At 35.6% G+C, this 20,988-nt stretch overlaps 1 protein-coding gene across 2 annotated transcripts in view; it reads right to left on the bottom strand.

Moving 5' to 3' along the window:
* LOC150106639 (stromal interaction molecule homolog) overlaps positions 1-20,988 on the bottom strand; it is a 341,067-nt gene that overhangs the window by 149,131 nt on the left and 170,948 nt on the right. For both annotated transcript variants that reach the window (XM_090392591.1, XM_090392592.1), the window contains exon 4: positions 15,810-15,921. In XM_090392591.1, coding sequence (XP_090248717.1) covers positions 15,810-15,921 — 112 coding nt within the window. The remainder of the gene's footprint in view (positions 1-15,809; positions 15,922-20,988) is intronic.

Genomic DNA, 20,988 nt, shown 5'->3' with positions numbered 1-20,988 from the left:
TATTGGAATGTTCTCTACAAGAATATACAAAGTCTGCAAGGTTCAAAAACTAGCATGCTCATACAGGCAAAAATAAGTTATTAAAAGAGTTTTATAGGACTGAAGACTTTTTTTTTCAGTATCTAGTAGAAAGGGAGAGAACAAGGTCAACCCTAGAAACTGTACAAAGGCATGGTTAGCAAAGGTGTTATGAGCAGATTTTTTAGCTTGGAGGATTGTAAATGGATAGAATAGGTTGCCAAAGGTTAATGCTTTGTCATTAAATGAGATCAAGGAAAGGAATGACAGATATTGTGTAAATAATGGATGTCCCCTGACAAATCTTCTGACTCTATGGAGATACCTGTATAAAAATAATAACTGTTCTAAAGGAAAACAGCTTTCTAAATACCTTAGTCTTCTTCCAAAAGATCAAATGTTTGGTGAAGATTGCATGTTCAGCAAATCCACATTGTTCTGGTTTGAGTAGCTGAAATGTTCATTATGAACAATAGTTGCAGATCGGCTAGTATAGATATAGTAAGATAACCTACAAGTACAGGGTATTTGATAAACACTGTAGGCCAGAGGTGAAAGCTTATCCTCTGAAGAAGCGAGGGGAAAAAATTTATTTACACTGGAGATAAAAAAGTCACACTGGATCAATAGATCTAAGTAGTGTGGCAACGCTTTCAGAAATACCCCTGACAGATGATTAAAGAAACCTTTTCCCTCAAAGTCGATACATTTACATATAAGCTAGCAAATCCTCTGCTAATCTGTTAACGTAATGAGGCCAAAAAAATCCTTAGTCTGCTCATGATGAATTAGTCTCAATATTATCAATGAAACTGTTTAATGCTTCAGAACACATATCTACAGATATTCATCCCAAAGAGTTTTTGCCTCTGCATGTGACACATGAAAAACTTATTAGCCACTGCTGTTAGAGAGGCAGATAAAATCATTACTAATATTTCATGACTACCACTACCCCCCACCCCACCCCCACGGGTCCCAATTTTGCTATTCTATTTAAATCTGTTCCTGTTATGATACATATTTTTTTCCTGGAAATAGATAGGTCCATGTGATATTTTTGGACAAGAAATAACAGCTTTTGTTTTAACGTGGTGCAAATTCTTTTTTTTTTTTTTTTTCAATCTAAATATCCCTTTCAAATTTCTGTTATCTAAAACATAGAGTTACTCTCCTTGAAGAAAACTACAAATTTCATTATCACAAAGACTGATAAAGGAAAAGCAACTGTGGTTCAAAATACAAAAGAATACCACAGGAAACTTACCTTATTGTTCTATGACCACACCACTTATCTTTTTTCTGATGATCAGCTTCTAGTCAATGAAACTGAAAAAACTCATTGATTGTATCTCCTGTTAAGGTGTGGTAAAACCAAATAATAATAATAAAAAACCTTAAAATCATGGCTATCCTCCTGGATTATATGGACTTTCTAAAGTTCCATTATGACCCATCAGTGACTACATTTGTTTAGCATGTTATAAAACCACAAAACGCTTTCCCAATTTACTTCGCAGGTAAAACCACACCCTTTATTAACACATTTTGTGGCATAATATTTTCGGTGGCTGTCCACTGATGTGATGTGGATCTCTCTGATAACTCATGCTGGTTTTAAACATCTAAATCATTAAACATTTGAAATCTATGTTGTATAAGATTTATAAGATTGCAAACATTATTATCAAGGAGATGTAACATACAAAATGTGCTATGCAACAAAATAAATATTTTTATTTAAATAATTTATAATTAATGCATATTGAAATGTATCGTGTTAAAACATAGCACACATAGATACCAAACAAACCTGGGTATAAAATTTTTTAACAGTTTGCCTTCTTTCTTTTGCAGTTCATGTCAATTCCTTACAATTTTAAGGATAAGTCACAATCCTCAGTCCATCTTAGCACTGCATTAAACTAATTCCTTTTTAAATTCAATGACTGAAATATTTTATACTGCTGAAATTATCCCTGCATTTATCATAAATGTATTCTGAAGCTCAAATGCTAGTGCATAAAGAAACTTTTGTGTAATGGATTGCTGTATGCTTTCATTTGATCTGATACATCAACATAAGATATATCTACATTATAATCAATCAATCAATGTTTGAGCTAGTACAATCATGTCCTTTACATGTAAAAGTAACTGTTTAAATTGAAGTTGGGTGAATAATAAGAGGACATGATGCTTATTATCTATTTCAAAACTGTAACACCAATCTCATCTTCTTATGCAAACCGTTCCCCTTCAACTTTCTTTAATACTACTTTCAAAATACCATGATGGTTTTTTCAATGTGTTCCAACTAGGAATATTTGCATAAATCCACTTTCTTGTCAAATCTATGCTCGTGTAGCAGTGTATTATCATTTAGCAGTACATAATGCATGTCTTCCTAACATATATTTTCACAAAGCAACATGAAAGTTTATAGAAGTTGTCCTTTGTGTATCTGATCTTTTACCATGATATGTATATCTTGGTGTAGAACATAAATATATGGGATTAAGTATCCAAACTTATGCATCTCCCCCTTTTTTTCTTTTAACATACTGTCTAAAGATGACAGGACTGCAAAGTGGTATCAATGATTCATCAGCACACAGAATTTCAGCTAGATTTCTAGAAATTTTAATTTAGTGCATTAATGAGAATTCCGATTTTATATAAACAATCAGTTGAACTTGTTTGTTATTTGTAAAATGCAACATCTAAAAAATAACTTCATACCAATTCCACAACATGACAGTGTGTAGAAAAGTTTGTGCAAATGCAGGATCTAGGACCAGTAAAGATGCAAAGCTTTACTAATTCCATCTATATAACAAGGCCAAAAAATCTTTTGATCTAGTCTTTAATGGCGGGAGCTCAAGCATGTTGCGAATCTTTCGAATAATACTTGAATTGCATACAAATTAGTCTGATCTATTATTTCAAATATTTCTTCTGAAACTAAGAGTAAATGCCGGCCTGACTGGCCAGGTGGTTAGTGTATCCGCTCTCTAGCCAAAAAAGGCTGCGGGTTCGAATCCCGCCATGGGCATGGATGTTTATGAGTGTCTGTGGAAATACTAGTGGTGGTGTTCAGCGGTAGATGGCGTTGGTGTAGTCGCAGTCAGTTGGTGGATTGAGTAGTAGAGACAGAGTTGTAGAGCAGGTTCCCTCCCTCGATGAGTCCTTGGACTCCCTGGAGGTGTCAAATAATAATAATAATAAAATAAAATAATTATTATTTTATTTTATTATTATTATATTATATATTATTATATAATATTAATATTATATAATCATATTATTATTATAATAATAATATTATTTTATTATTATTATATTATATATTATTATATAATATTAATATTATATAATCATATTATTATTATAATAATAATATTATTTTATTATTATTATATTATATATTATTATATAATATTAATATTATATAATCATATTATTATTATTATAATAATATTATTATATTATTATTTAAAATAAAATAAAATAATAATAATAATAATAAAAGCTTCCTTTCTTACAAGCTTGGCTAATAATTTGAAACCAGGTGTATCTGCAAAAGGTATAAGGTTGGTTTCCAACCAGATCTGACCACTATTTTTAATCAATATTCCCATCAATACTGGTGTCAATGTCTGTCATCTTCACTTTCAGAAATAAAACTTGACAGCATTTAGTAGGATAACTAAACTTTTCTTCCCAATGTAATTGTTGTGTTCTTCTAGGCATATTTTAGCAGATCCCCCATTTCCCAGTTTGACCATAATATGTTATGTTGCAAAAACAAGAAACCTTGTAAATGTAAAATAGAGGCAGAAGAAGTGGATATCCTTAGGAGAGAAGAGAGAGAGAAGGGAAGCCAGCTTCAAATGAGGACTGAAAGCAGTGCAGAGATTATATTTCATTAAAATTCTGGCTATTTTTAATGCCCCAGATATAAGTATAAAGAATAGTAATGGCATTACTGTAGTCTTTATGTTGAGAGGGATGTGAGGAAGAGGAAGGGACAGATAATTTGCAGATCTTTTTAGCATTGAAACTATTGAAGAGAAAGGTTTGGCAAATAAAGGCAAATTCTGCTGTAAGGGAAACTTGAGTGGAACAGAAGTTGGAGGTTCTTTTGACAAGGGCTTTGATATATCAACACCATATTGTTAAGAAAGGGGATGATGGGAAAGTTTATGTATCTATCTACCTGTATGAGTGGGTTTTGTGTAAACTGCAAAAGAAAGGGTACTGTTATGTCGTTACTTTCCCTATAATAATTTACTTCCTTTATGAATTTTCCTCTCTACAATAACTACAAGACTTACAAAATTTCCCTGACTCTAATATCTGTATCACTTCTTACGTGTTCATTCTATAAGGAAAGTAAATTCTATATCTCTAGCCGATTCCTAATTTTACTCAAGTGCTTACCCTGACTGTTAAAGGTTATTCCTTGCTAAAAGAAATGAATCCTCTAATTTCTTTCTGGGGCTGTCTCCTCTTCAGATATTGACAAATTTATTTTTTAAAGCTGCACCAGCCAATACCTTAGAATAGAGGGGGGACTCCTATTCAGGGAAACTTTTCCAGACTCTTGGTGCACATAAGTGAATAAATTTAGTGCTTATACTCATAAATGAAATGCTTTACTATGGCTAAGTAAATTCTCGTTTGCAGTCGTAACCTCTATAACAACATGCTATACCTTTCTTTCAACACCCCCCCCCCCCTATAGTTCAGATTAATGAGTGGTAGTTTTGGTTCATATCACAGGCAAAACTCAGGTATAGAAGAAAAAACATATTTATTGGAATCTAAAGACATGATATACACTTAGACCAATCTCACTTTCAATTAGTTCAATGATATGCTAAATCAAACTGTATCAAACTGATTAATACTCTAATGCATGAACAGCAAATCCTTCTTTTAAGTTGGAGATTAAAGGGTCAAAGCTGTATAATGAGAGGAGACCTCCACATAGCCTTTAAAGGAATGCGGAGAACCGACCAGGGCATCTGACCTAATGTCCAATCCTCACCTTCTCGTGGTGCACCCTGTTGGGTATCTACTTTGATACTGAACGAACGCGGATGGGCTGGCAATTTGGGATTTAGCCGACCAAATTGTATTCTTATTGGTTAAACCAAAATAAAAAATGATGGAACGACATGACAAAATTTTATGTCGGCTGGGGCGTCGCCCGGTTAAACAAGGCCTCCCGTTGATTTTGCCAGGGAACCAGGGCGAACAGCAAAAAGTCAGCTACTGGAACAAATCTGAAAACAAACCCCAACTGAACATCAACAGAGTTAAAGATCGGGCCTATCAACATAAGAAGCCTGAATGGCAAAGAAATGGAGCTAGCTAAGGAATTACATAAGTACCAGATCGACATAATAGGTGTGACTGAAACAAAAAAGACAAAAACTGGTGAGATCTTTCTGAGTAATAAATACAAAATGTTATATTCAGGCAATGACAATCAAGGAAAAAAAGTAGTAGCCATAGTATTCAACAGAAAATACGAGGCTAATCTTCTTGAATGGCAGTCGGTCTCAAGTAGAGTAATGTGGGCAAATATGAGAATGGGGAACTGGACAATGAGACTTATTTGTGCCTATGGTCCCACAGAAGGTTCTACTAAGGTAAAAGTGGAGGAATTTTTTGACGCTTTAGAAAAAGCAACTGACACAATGAAAAAGGAAAAGTTGGTCCTTGTTGGGGGGGGATCTAAATAGCAGAGTAGGAAATGATTGTCAGACATACAAAAATATTTTGGGAAAATTTGGAGAAAACAGAAAAAGGTAATAATAATGGCAAATATCTGTTGGATATCTGCTCAGGACATGGACTGGTTATTACTAACACCATGTTCCAACATAAAAATGTGCACAAATTCACATGGAGAGAAGAGGCTAGGAATAAGAAAAGTCTCATAGACTATGTTATTGTTGATAGTGATGTTTTCTCCCTGGTGCAGGACACCAGAGTGTACAGAGGATTTGAAATTGAAAGTGATCTATTTAGTCTTGAGTAGGATAAAATGGAATTTCATATTGAAAAGAATAACATATAAGAAAGTTTTAAAGCGAATAAAAGTTGAGCAGCTCTCAGATGTGAACTGTAGACTAAAATACACAAAGATTATTGAAGAAAAAATAAAAGAGTTTGAGAACAGGAATCAAACCTTGGAGATTCCGTGGCAAACTCTGAAGAAAACATTGATTGATTCTGCCAGAGAGGCATGTGGTGAGGTTGTGTGCAAGGATAAAAAAATCAGAACTCCCTGATGAACATAGGAAGTTAAAGAGGCAGTGCAAGAAAAGAAGAAAGCATACCAAAAGTTCCTGGCAAATAAGTCAGCTTGTGCTCTTAGAGAATACAGAGACAAATGCAAGAAAGCGAAACACTGTGTAAAACTAGCTAAACAAAAGTCATTGGAAGTCTTTGGCAAGAATATACAAAATAAATATCAAGAAGGTGGCAAAATCTTCTGGAGGTTGTTGAAGAAGCTTAGGAATGGGGGAAAGAGTGCTGTAAAAGGAGTTAGAGATGATAAAGGTGACATGAAAACAGGAGAAAAAGATATCCTTGAAGTATGGAGTAATTACTTTGAAAAACTGCTAAATGAAACAAGCAGTGATGACAGCACAGTGGTAAAAACTACTGATCAGGCATGCAGTCAGGAATACATATCCATACTTGAAGTAGAAAAAGCCATCAAAGGCTTGAAATGTCGAAAGGCAGCAGGAGTAGATGATATTCGACCAGAAATGCTGAAGTATGGTGGTATAAAAGTCTTACAGTGGCTGCACTGCATAGTTCAGAAAGCCTGGACAGATGGACAAATTCCCGATGAGTGGAGTAGAACTCTCGTAGTATCTATATATAAAAAGGGAAATAAAACTGCATGTGAGCATTACAGAGGTATTTGCCTACTGAGTGTTCCTGGCAAGATCTATGCAAGTATACTTGAGAAACGGTTGAGAAGAATTGTGGAAGAAAAGCTTGGTGAAGAACAAGCTGGATTCAGGCCAAACAGAGGCTGTCAGGATCAGATCTTCACTTTACAACAAATAGTCGAGAAAGCATTGGAATATAAGAGATCTGTATTTAAGTTTTGTCGATTTGGAAAAAGCATATGACAACGTGCCAAGAGAGAAGTTATTCAATACGCTGCAGTTATATGGTGTCGATGGGGCATTATATCAAGCAATATTTAGTCTTTATTTGAGTTGTAAGTCAGCAGTTAGAATTGAAGGAAGTACAGGAAGATGGTTTAATGTTAAATCTGGTATGAGACAAGGATGTACATTATCCCCTCTGTTATTCATTATCTATATGGATCACATTATGAAGGGAAAGTGGTATTAAACATGATATCAAAATTGGAGATGTTAATGTCAGTTCTTTGCTTTATGCAGATGATGTTATACTTCTAAATAAATCCGCTACAAGTCTGCAAGATTCTCTGACTAAATTGAATAGCTGTTGTAATAGATATGGTATGAAGATTCTCGTAGACAGGCTTATACGTTAGTTATGCATTATTAAAACACTTAAGGAATTGGACAACGTAGTTAAGGATATAAATTAAATTATACTTTAATAAATATTTTCTGATATTTCGGCAACGTCACGTTGCCATCTTCTAAAGGAACTTACAAAAAAAGGCACATGCACGTAGGCACTACAAACACAATAACTGGGAATGAAGAGATGAAGCTATTGTGACGAACAGCCTCAGCCCTAAGAAATTCTCCAAACCTCAACAAATTTGGTTGTATGCAACTGCCCCAAATTTGGGAGGCTTACATCAGCAGACCTTCAGCCCAACGGCCAAGAACACCTACTTAATCCGCTAGAGGGCACCATCAGGAGTTTTAGGAGAACAATAGCTTCATCTCTTCATTCCCAGTTACTGTGTTTGTAGTGCCTATGTGCACGTGCCTTATTTTGTAAGTTCCTTTAGAAGATGGCAACGTGATGTTGCCAAAATATCAGAAAATATTTATCATCATCATCATCAAATTCCTGCCATGTACCCTCAAGGGGTGTACAGGATATGACAGTACTACATGAAAAAATTACACCACCACCAACCTCCCATCTACAATTCTCCCCCAAATCAGTCTGTAACCTGTCAAGACCCCAACATCATCAGATCTTACATTTCTATCATCTAAGGCTCCTTGTACCGTATCAATCCACCTATATCCTGGTCTTCCTCTGGGTCGTTTTCCTGCCAAGCTGGCAGAGAACACTTGTTTTGCTAATCTTTCCTCGCCCATTCTGTTTAAGTGACCATACCACCTGAGATTAGCTCTGCTAACGCATTCCTGGATGCTGACAATGTCTAGTTCTTTCCTAATATCCTCATTTTTAATATGATATTGCCATTGATGCCATCTGTTCACGCCTCTAATCTTTCTCAGGACTCTCATATCTGCGGTCTCTAGTCTTTGGTCAAGTGTTTTACTTCTGACCCAGCTCTCAGATCCGTAAGTTAAAACTGGTTTGAACACTGTCTTGTATACAGCTAATTTAGTGTTCCGACTAATTTCTCTCTTTTCCATATGAATTTATTCAGTTGACTTCCCACCATACCAGCTTTGCTGATTCTGTTGTCTATTTCTATATTTAATTTACCATCTTCAGTAAAAATCGTGCCTAAGTAGCTGAAATGTTTTACTTGTCCCACAGGTTCTCCATTCAGAACACAGTTGACATTTTCAATGATTCTGCCTATTTTCATTGTCTTTGTCTTTTTATTGCTGACCTTCATACCATATCTATTACAAGAGCTATTCAATTTAGTCAGAGAATCTTGCAGACTTGTAGCGGATTTATTTAGAAGTATAACATCATCTGCATAAAGCAAAGAGCTGACGTTAACATATCCAATTTTGATATCATGTTTAATACTACTTTCTTTCATAATGTGATCCATATAGATAATGAATAATAACAGAGGGGATAATGTACATCCTTGTCTCACACCAGATTTAACATTAAACCATCTTCCTGTACTTCCTTCAATTCTAACTGCTGACTTACAACTCAAATAAAGACTAAGTATTGCTTGATATAATGCCCCATCGACACCATATAACTTTAGCGTATTGAATAACTTCTCTCTTGGCACGTTGTCATATGCTTTTTCCAAATCGACAAAACTTAAATACAGATCTCTTATATTCCAATGCTTTCTCGACTATTTGTTGTAAAGTGAAGATCTGATCCTGACAGCCTCTGTTTGGCCTGAATCCAGCTTGTTCTTCACCAAGCTTTTCTTCCATAATTCTTCTCAACCGTTTCTCAAGTATACTTGCATAGATCTTGCCAGGAACACTCAGTAGGCAAATACCTCTGTAATGCTCACATTCAGTTTTATTTCCCTTTTTATATATAGATACTATGAGAGTTCTACTCCTATTCTTTTTCCCGCCCACTACTTCCTTCGTCCGCGGGAATTTCGGCACATCACGAGATCTATAGCAGCGTCTTCCGTGAAACAAATGTGCATCGCTTTCCGAGACTGCCAATGCCTCAGGCCCACCAATGACCTTTGGACAATTGTTTACATCTAATTTACCTATTCATTGTATACATGATGCATTCATATAATACTAATTTATACTCAAAGTTCTTTACATGGCATTACAATTCTACTAAAAGGAGGTAATTCTATTTCTATTTACAGTTAGTACTTTATTTCTTCTGCTCGGGTACAAGTTTTATCTCTCAGCTGATTTTTCTGACTTGTTAAATCCTGAATGAATTGTTTCTTTAATAAAGTTCTTCATTCAGGATGTAACAGCACCATTGGAAGATGTGTGATTACAGAATCTAAAAAAGGCAAGCTGTTGTTATTTTCTTTTTTCAATAGTGAACTGGATTCTGTGATACTGATTGTTGAGGCGTCTAATGAGTTTAATGTGTCTGAACCATGTTGCCAAATAGAAAAAACATCAGCATCTCAGCCAAACAGAAGTTTTGAGACTGGCAGTATCAAGAGCATATTTTTCAAAATGCTCCATGTCAGGAGGAAAAACATTTTTCAGTAAATTTAGTGTCAGAAAGGGAAATATTTGTGAATAAGGAAGTGGCATAAAAGTTCACTATGATATCATTATTATTTAAAATGAAATTCTGGATTAAGGATTTGAAATGTGTGGAATGAAAGGCAATATATACATTTCCCTAGTCAACCTCATCTTATTATAAAAGGCAAGCAAATTACTGAAAGAAGAGCATCTTTTAAAAAATTCATGCTGACTTCACAGATAATATTACCCTTCTCTGCCCAATTTTGTATATGATCCCTTACTAATTTCTCCAAAACCTTAATAACCACAGAAGAAATAGAAACTGGGTCTATAGTTTGATACCTGCATTCTGCCACCACCCTTGTGCAAATGCACTATCTTACCCTCCTTCCACTTATTGGACACTTTGCAAGTATTTAGGCTTTCAATGAACAGCCACATCAATGAAGCTGTTCAGTTCCTTAATATATTCTCTCAAAACATGCAGTGAAATCCCAACCAGTCCCACTGCTATAAAACAGTGGGACTGGATAGACCTCCTGAGTACTTGGTACTTGAAACACGTTTTCATGCACTTCCAGGCCTTCGAATCCTTCCTATTCCTTCAAGAATAAAATTTCATCCTTTTCCAGGATGAAATGCTCCAGTGATCATTAAACAGCTCCACTATTTCATCTGGTAACTGGTAACTTTACCTCCTTTTCTGCCTAATAGGGCTATTCATCCAAAATCATTTCTCTTCCTTGCTCTGTACTTTTTTCTTCAACCTCTTTTTCATTTGCAGTTCATGTTTCATGATTTCATTAGTCATTCACTTTATACCAAATCATTTTTCCCCTTTTTTTTCCCACCCAAAGAATGCTATTTGTCACTGCTGTTTGATAAATATTTCTTCATTAGCTCCAATAAATTGCTGACATCTCTCCCTTGCAATTCTTCCATTGATGGAACTACTCTAAACTGATTTCTAATATTATTATAGTCACCTTCTACCTTATAATTCCACACAAATTCCTTTCTCCCTTGAAACTGCTGCATGCCCATTCAGCCTCCAAGTCAGACTGCATGTCTGATTTGGAGGTTGTTGGGGGGTTGACATCTGTAATAATGAGCTACGCTGATGCAAGAACCAAAACTAAAACTCTCTAGATGTTGCCAGAGATATTTGACCACCAAGAATTCCAGAAATTACATTCCCTTACTATGGTTATACTGCTTACTCTGCCTAGTTTATACTGCCATAGTTAAAATCTCACATAATGATCCATCCCTCAATTTACACTCACCAAACTGATCTGTTTAAACATTTCCTGCTTGTCATCCTCTGGATTCCCCAGCCTATAGCAACATCACTAAATATCTTGTCCTGCCAATCCCCACCTCACACCATACACTTTCAAAACTATTAGTGCCGTTTCCTACCCAATTCTCCACTCTGAGAGGACCCAACTCATCACTAATCATAAGTAACACTCCCACCTCATTTGCACTTCCTATCCTGCTGAAATATGCTATACCCTCTACTTCTACTGTATTCCTATCAGGACACCTTCACCAAAAAAAAAAAAAAAAGAAGCTTTACATCAAATGTTCATTTTGATGTCATGTTTAATGGATTCCACTGATCTTATGATAGGGTAAGCTATCAATGTCACAAACTCATCTTGATATGTGATACAACTGCATTTGCATAAAGAAAGTTATTAGACGTTTAATAGAGACATATGATAGACATAGTATAATGTTTTAAGTAACGGCCTCACATATACAAGAGAAAATCAAACAGAATTTATGACTCCTATATATTACACTCAACATGTTATGAGCTTCATTCAGAGAGAAGGCAGAAGAACTAGTAACATTTAAATTATGAATACAGGAATGAGTCGCACAGCATGTGTCTCAGTTGTAGCTGTACAGTAGGAGGAAACACTATTAGAGTTCAGAGATGCAGGCAGAAATGTATAATTAATTTTAAAAATTATAAACAATTAACAGCAAACACTTCCCAAAACTTACAGATAGGCACAGTATGTCCGATTAATTAAGAGTAGAGTGGTGGCATAGGGCTTCACATGATTCGAAAAGCAGATGATCAAATTTGAACCTACTGTAGTGTAGCATCTTGGTATGGTTCCAGCAAACTATGTCTAGTGTCGATGGCATGAGAAGCAAAGCCTGAATGCTACACTACAGTAGGTTCAAATCTGACATCTACTTTTTTTTTTAATCATGTGAAGTCCCATGCCATGTCCTAATCTTAATTGGAAACTATATGCCTATCTCCAAGTTTTGGGAAGTGAGTGCTATTACTTGTTTATACTTTTCAATTAATTATACATCTATACTCACTTTTCTGAACTCTAATAGTGTGTCCTTGTACTGTACAGCTGTGACTGAGATGTGATGTTATTATGCATGCTGAATTACTCATTCTTGTATTCATAATTTAAATGTTGTTATCAATTCTTCTGCATTCTCCCTGAATGAAACTCATGACATATTGAGTGACACACATAGGAGCAATAAATTCTATTTAGTTTCTCTTACATGTGTGAAGCCATTATTTAAAACATTATACTAAGTATAATCATCAATGCATTATTACCATTTCTGTGCCTATTATTATTATTCACTCTAGACTCAACTTCACTCTACAATGTATCAGACGTTCATCCATTTCCGAAATGACTATCCCAACAAGAGGCCAACACCAATACCAGTACTTATAAAACCAAATTTGGAAGGCCATACAGCCTCTCAAATCTGGTTCATATAAAAGTTCATGTTTTAAAATCACTAAATTTTTAAACAAGATGAAGAAGGGGGACTGCAAAACTTTTGAAAAGATTGTGTCCTTTTCTTTGGAAAAGGACACAAAGAAAAGACTAAGGGAGAGCAATATTTATTTTGAAAATTCTGTTTAGATGAATTCTTTAATTATGATAATGAATATTAAATGTTCCGTTTGCTTTTTATTCTAATTCCATTTGATATTTATACAACATTCCTACTCTAAAAAATCATTTATATTGGTAAGGAAAGTATTATAAACAAACAATATTATGTGTTATTCTTGGTAGATAATAACTATCCACTAAATTAACAGTAAGTTCTAAAATTTCTTATAATAATTTATTATTTTTATTGGAAACATGACAAACATGATATACAGTGTATTTCTAGAAAATATAACAATTTCCATGAAAACAGCATTATTGATACCATATCCACCCAAAAATGTTCATATATAAACTCATTATATATATATATATATATATATATATATATATATATATATTTAGTGCTGCCTTTAATGTTTTCCTATCCTAATATCATTTTAGTCTGTTGATTCTGCGTTTGTGGTAGCTGGATGATATAAATCACAATATAGTATCCTATTCAACTCAAAAACTTGGCTACAATCAGTAAAATAATTGACATTTACTCACTTAATATAAAATAATTTGTAGCAATATCACAGAAACCATTAGGATAATGAATCATTCAATAAACCAGTGAATTCCAACAAGTAGCATACTGCTGAAATTTTTTGAAATTTGTTGAAAGTTTATTTTTCACTTGGTTAGACTATAATAAATTTAGTTTAATCCTTTATCCAAGTGTGAGCAAACAAAGTTTGCGCCTGAAAATATCTTCAGGACTGGGGTTGGCTTGGTCCACCTTTGCTACGAGTTACCTGGTGTTGTACTACCTTACCCCAGTCCTGAAGATATTTTCAGGGGCAAACTTTGTTTGCTCACACTTGGATAAAGGATTAAACTAAATTTATTATAGCATACTGCTGAAATTGTCAGGTATACCAAATATGATCTAAATTATTTTCTCAAATCAGAGAAATTTTAGATCAAATGATCATATTTGGTACGAGAATTCAGAAACATTCTGAAACAGGATCATTAAATTATAGCTACATTTATAACAATCATTCTCATATTGCTCACTTGTTACTATACATTTTCATTGACCAAGTCATGCTTATACATCCCCATTTTTTTTAAAATCTACTTGTGTTTAGTGCTGCATGCATGTCAACTGTGAATGGACAACGTGTGCACTGAACTTCATGTGAAACTTGAAAACAGCTACAAAGCTTAGAAAATGCTCAAAACTGCATTTAACAATGAGAATTTCAAACAACTTAGGGATTTAAAGGTTTCAGAATGAGCAAGACCACAATTCCTAATCTGAGTGACCATCAAACATAGCACATGACAGTGGTTAAAGTTTAAGAAAAGATGGATAGATAGACAAATGTCTTGTAATCAGACAGCAGAAAATTTCAAGAGGCATGTCAGCAGATTAAATCTTGAGATTTTTGCTAATATGTGTTAAAGATTTTAATGGAAGATTTAGAAATGTAGAAGACTTACTGTTTCCAAAGGTAAGAAGGTTGTTTTAACCAGCATATATATTCTCAAAATATTATAGCAAACATTAAGAGATGCACAGAGTTCTGTTTTTATTAAGACAAGTTTTAGAACTTTTGAATGACTCTTTGTTAAATAACTGTTTAATTCTGTAATTACTTACTATAAAAGTAATATATATCTTTCCTCATACTCGACATTCCAGAGGTCAGAAACTACCTTAGTCAGTCGCCTTTGGACCCTTTCCAACATCTCTTCATCCTTCTGAAAACCAGGTGACCAAATCTGGGCACAATAGTCCATGTGTGGCCTAATCAAAGCCTTATACAACGGAACAAGAATCTCCCTACTTCTACAAGTCAGTGTCCTCCGCATCATTCCCAGAAGCCTCTGTGTTGTCTTCACAATTTTGGCTATGTGTCCCCTAAATTTCAATCCTTATCTACTATCAATCCCCGATCTCTTATTTCTTCCATCTCCAATAATACATGCTCACCAAGCATAAATTCTGCATCCCATCTTTGTTTTCCAAATTTTAAAACCTTACATTTTGCAACATTGAACTCACATCCCCATTTCCGTGCCCAATCACTCAATTTATTCAAGTCTTCTTGTAAGGCCACAACATCTTCACTACTCTTCATGGTTCGTCCCAACTTTGCATCATCTGCAAACAACTGAATATCTCCATCCAAATCTTCACCAATATCATTAATATACAAATTAAACAGTAATGGCCCTAAAACAGACCCCTGAGGCACTCCACTAGTGAATTTCCTTTTCCTGTCCACCAGACTCTGCAAATTACATCTTCTCAATCTTTCCTCATACTCGACATTCCAGAGGTCAGAAACTACCATATACTACAAGTCATGCAACCTTTTGTGTGTGGGTCAGTTATAAAAGATACATTAGACAATGGGGAAGAAGTTAGCTACCCCATTCTGAAAGAAACTAGTTTATGAAGGGCAATTTACTTGGTCTTTAACAAACTACATAGCCTAACTATCAGATGGAAAATTATATCAAAATAATAAAAAGGCAGGTAAAATGGAGCTGAGGAAGGAGCTGCAGTTAGAATTGTTTTGAAGAAAGAAAGAAAGAAAGGTAAAGTAATAGTTAATCAAAACAAAGACCTAACAAATAATGGATCAATTTGGTATTGTTAACAAGAAAAAACGGTTGACAAGAAACTAGTAACAAATCTTAATTTTGATGACATATCATAGTATCTTATCCACTGAAGGCTTTATTCAATTAAATCCACAGTATTATTTCATTGCTTTTACATTTATAAGACTGCATCTGAGTTTAAAGCTCTTTGTTTAATACAAACCTTGGAAGAGCAGAGCCATCTACATTTTTTTCCTTGAAGTTTTGAACGTATTGAGGCAAGTCAACGTACGACACAAGCCACTCGATGGCTTCCTCCACAGTCCAGTTATGAACTGCAAAATATAATATAAATCTACATCTTCTTAAATAAACATGAAATTATTTGATTATGTGAAAAGGGAGTGATTACACTAAAGTTCATATTTTTATGATTAGCCATTGATACAATAAACTTAACCTAGTAAAGAATACATACAGTGAAATACATGTATATTAATTTAAAAATAACAAGGGACAAATATCAACAGACATTAATTTACAAGGATTACTTTACATTCGTGCAGAGAATTTACATGTACAAAGATTGCATGATATAATAATCAGAATTTCTGCATCCTTGCTTATTTTTCCACATAGTTCTATCATTCTGTATGCAGAAAAATCCTCCCTCCCACTATTTCAATGTTTCCAAAGCAGATTGTGATGCTACTGTCAAGGAACTGATACCTTTTATCCTAGTGTTCATTGAAGATTTTAAGCATCTTGTTGTTGCTTAAAATGTTCATGGAGAATATTTCTCCCTTTCAGTATTAAAGTCTACAAGCATATCATAGGCTGCCTCTCTCTCTCTCTCTCACTGAAGGTGTTATGCTGTGGTTATCTAGCATATTGATGATAAAAACTGTATACACTGGTCTTCACTGCAATAAAGAGACTGTTGCAGACTCAGTGATTCTTTTTTGATTCAGCATGTCTGAAATTTATGTATTCTTCTTCTGAGTGCAAGGAGCTATAGATAAGAGGCTACAGTTTCAAGGAACAGGTGAAATTCATTAGCAGGCTATATGTGGTCTATCACAGATTGGACATCTCTGGCCAAAAGGATACTTACATTATATATACTTGGAAATGAGACCTATTTGGAGTGTAGTTAGGATTATCTGCTGAGCAGGAAGCAATTTATGAGAATCTAGCAAATACCATAGCATATCAAGCTACTAAGTAATTTGTCCAGTTTCTTTTTCCAGTTGCAGTGAACTTTTTCAGTACAGCTGGAGAATGAGGGGGGGAGGGGGGAAGGAACCTAAATGAGTCACGAATATTAAAATCTCTGTGGAAGATCACTATTAAAAAAAGTCTTGCTGCAAAACTAGATTTGAATAAAGCAAAAAGTTCAGAATGATGAACAGGGTGAGCATCCCTCTCCAATGTGAAATTGTATAGTGAAAAAACTGTATGCATAAATGATACCTCTAAAATGGAATCAAGTTATATGTTAGAAATTATTTTCTTTAGCAAGAGATCAATAATCTTACTATGATTATTCTTGTTGAATCCCCTAAGTGCAGAACCACTGTTAGGATATGTGCTGCCCCTAGGCAAGGTACTATTTTTTTCACCTCTAAATCCAAGTAAATGTGTAAAATTAAAAAAATTAAAACAGTATTTTATAGTTGAGATATAATTTTGCTGGCTGTTTGCTGCCCTACAAACTTGCCTAGGAGCAGCAACATTGGAAGATAGCAAAAAAAAAAACAACAAGCAAAAACACTATGTCCATTTGGCACTATTAACATAAGATGCATCAGTGGAAAAGAAATGAAACTAGCAGAAAAATTGGATAAGCACCGGGCATAATAAGAGTTACCGAAACAAAGAAGAGAAAATCAGGTGAGATTTTTCTAAGCAACAAATACAAAATGCTACCTTCAAGCAATAATGATTATTGAAAAGGAGTAGCTATAATATTCAACCCTAAATACGAGGATAATATCTTGAATAGCAGGCAATATCAAGTATAGTAATGTAAGCACACATAAAAATATTCATGCCTTTGGTTCCGCAGAAGATTCTTCAAAGGAAGAAGTGAAGAAATGTTTCAAAGCATTAGAAAAGGCAGCTGAAGAAAAAGGGAAAGTTTGTCCTTGTTGGAGATTTAAACAGCAGATTATAAAGTAATTATAATTGTTGGACGCATGTTAGTCCGAAAGTACGGAAACAAAGAAAGATATGTGAGAGTGAGAAGAATGATAGTGAAAGTTGGACGTATGTTGGACCGAAAGTACGGAAACAAAGAAGGATGAATGAGAGGGAAAGTGAGAAGAGGGGGTCGAGAGTTAGAAAGTTAGAAAGATTTAATGATAGAGTGAATGTGTCGCGAGGTTCAGAAGGTGAATTGGATTGGATGAAGCAAGAAATGAAATGGATGCGGAATGAAATTAAGAGAATTCAGGTCAAAACTATTAAAATAAATCATGATGGCATGAAAGAGATAACAAAAGATGAGCGAGTGGCGTTGTATGGCGACTCCATTATTAAAGGTGTGCTAGAGGATAAAATGCACAAGGTATGTTTTCCAGGCGGTAAAATGAGTAGAGTGATTGAGGCATTGAATATGAGGCGGGAACGAGCAAAAGAGTTAATTGTATTAATTGGTACGAATGATTTGAGAGAGAACAAAGAGCATGTCAAAATGAATGTCAGGAGACTGCTTGGAAAGATAAAAGAGAATAGTGTGACAGGAAGGGTGGTCAGTGTGTTGCCTAGGTATGATTGTGGTGAAATGAGGCGGAGAGCAAGGATTATGAATGATATTCTGGCTGAAATGTGTGAGGAGATGGGAGTAGAGTTTGTTAATGTGTGGAATGAGTTTGAGGGACGAAGTGAGCTGTATGGGAGCGATGGACTGCATTTGAGTGGTTATGGTGTGAGTCGCTTGGAGAGACTGCTGCTGGAAGGTAGAGAAGTGAATAGAGAGAATGAATCAGATCGAGAGGGGAGTGATGTGGAAGAGCAGGAGAGTAAGACAGGAGAGATTGGAGGAGTGGAAATGAATGTGGAAGTGAGTGGTATGAGTATAGAAAATGAGAGAATGGGTGTGCAAGAGGAGCAGGGAAACTGCGAGGCTCAGGGTGGACAGGGATACACAGCGTGAGAAAGGTGGATGCTCCAAGAGGAGGTGAGAGAATGTGTAGGCAGGAAAGTAATGGGATGATCAGGGATCAAAAGGAAACAGATGGAATTGCAAAGGGTTCTAAAATGAAGAAGCAGAAAGGGAAATGGTCCCAGTCCAGCATGGAGAGATCACATCGAGTGAGTGGTATCAGTGGAACTAGCTGTAGATCCAGAAATGAGTTGTTGTGTTTGTATACCAATGCTAGAAGTATAAGAAACAAGGCGGATGAAATGGTTGCACTAATTGCGTCTGTGCACCCAGAGATTGTCGGAATAAGTGAGACATGGTTAGATGAGGATGACATCCTGACAGGAATAGAGATGGAAAGGTATGATGTGTTTCGTGAGGATAGAAGGGGTAAAAAGGGAGGGGGAGTGCTATTGATGATAGAGAAAGAGTTATGTCCATACAAGGTAGAGATGCAAGAGGGAAATGGGGCCAGTGGTTTTGAGGCAGTATGGTGTGAGATAGAGGTGAATAGAATCAAATACTTGGTGGGATGTTGTTATAGACCTGGTAATGTGGATGGTGGTGATAGTGAAATGTATAGTCAAATAAGCCAAGCAAATAAGAAAAGGGTGATCATTATGGGTGATTTTAATTATGGCAATATAGACTGGAATGAAGAGATAGCAACTGGAAGTAAAGAAAATGAGTTTCTTGAGTTTTTGAGGGATAACTACCTCAGACAGTATGTAAGAGAGGGCACAAGAGGATTAAGGGTCTTGGATTTGGTCATCTCATCGGAGGATGTAATTATCAATGAGGTATCAAATCATCCACCAATTGGTGAAAGTGACCATGAGGTGATTACTTGGGTGGTTGCCAGCAGTGCAAGGACCCCAGTGAAAAAAGGGTATATGTGGAACTACAAGGGGGGTGATTATGAAGAGCTCAGGAGACAGCTTGCAGGTGTAGCATGGAATGAGGAGTTAGCTGGAAAAGAGATCAATGCAGCTTGGGGGATTTTCAAAAAATATTTAGTGGATGCAATGTCTAAATGTATACCACGGGTGAGAAGGTTAAATAAGTTAGGTGTGAGATGGATGAATAAAGAGATTAAGCATGCAATACAGAGAAAAAGGGCATTGTGGAGGCAGCATAAGAGAAGTGGAAGTAACCAATTTCATGAGTTCTACAAAGACCAGGCAAGGAGAGTGACTTGGTTGGTGAGAGTAGCTAAAGAGAGGTATGAACAGCAGTTAGCTAATGAAGCTAAAAAGAATCCTAGGGAGTTCTTTCGATATGTAGCCAGCAAAAGAAAGAATGATTATGGAAGGATGACATTGATTGGAGGAAATGGTATAAAGACAGCTGTTGCAGAATGTGTGGTGGAGATACTTAATGAACAGTTCATAAAGATCTTTTAATCTTGTGAATGTGACTTCATGGAGAGATTAAGAGCAGTTGATGATGGGGAGGAGAGACTGACTGTAAGTGAGGAAGAGGTGTTTGGGGAGTTGAGTAAACTAGATGTAAATAAGGCTGTGGGACTTGATAATATATCACCGCGTATTCTGAAGGAATGTGCCAGAGAGTTGACACCTGCCTTGACATATTTTTTTAATACGAGTCTTGCACTTGGTCAAATCCCTAAAGAGTGGAAGGAGGGCAAGATTGTGCCACTTCATAAAGGAGGTGATCGAACCCAAGCATCAAACTATAGGCCTATGTGTGTGTCAGGTGTTGTGGTTAAGTTGTTGGAGAAGCTTGTGAGAACTAGGATCCAGAGTTGGGTTGACAACAATGGTATAATCTTTGATGGACAGCATGGATTTGCTAAAGGGAGGTCGTGTTTTAGTAATCTACTTACTTATTACAATAAAGTGACTGCTTCCTTGGACAGAGGAGAAGGATACACAGTAATATATTTGGATTATGCAAAAGCTTTTGATAGAGTACCTCATGATAAGTTGACAGTCAAACTAGAGCAGATGGGGTTGGATATTAGATTAGTGCATTGGATTGGAGACTGGCTATCTGATAGGTATCAACAAGTTGTGTATGGGGGTGCAATATCCAGGAAAAGGAAAGTCACTAGTGGAGTGCCTCAGGGATCTGTTTTAGGGCCATTACTATTTAACTTGTATATTAATGATATTGGCAAAGATTTGGATGGAGATATTCAGTTGTTTGCAGATGATGCAAAGTTGGGACGAACCATAAAGAGTAGTGAAGATGTTGTGGTCTTGCAAGAAGACTAGAATAAATTGAGTGATTGGGC

This window comes from Typopeltis vanoorti, chromosome 5, assembly GCF_054136105.1.
Source record: "Typopeltis vanoorti isolate ZY-2024b chromosome 5, IOZ_Tvanoo_1.0, whole genome shotgun sequence".
Taxonomy (NCBI): domain Eukaryota; kingdom Metazoa; phylum Arthropoda; class Arachnida; order Uropygi; family Thelyphonidae; genus Typopeltis; species Typopeltis vanoorti.
The sequence above is the reverse complement of the archived record's forward strand: the minus strand, read 5'-3'. Positions and strand labels throughout refer to the sequence as shown.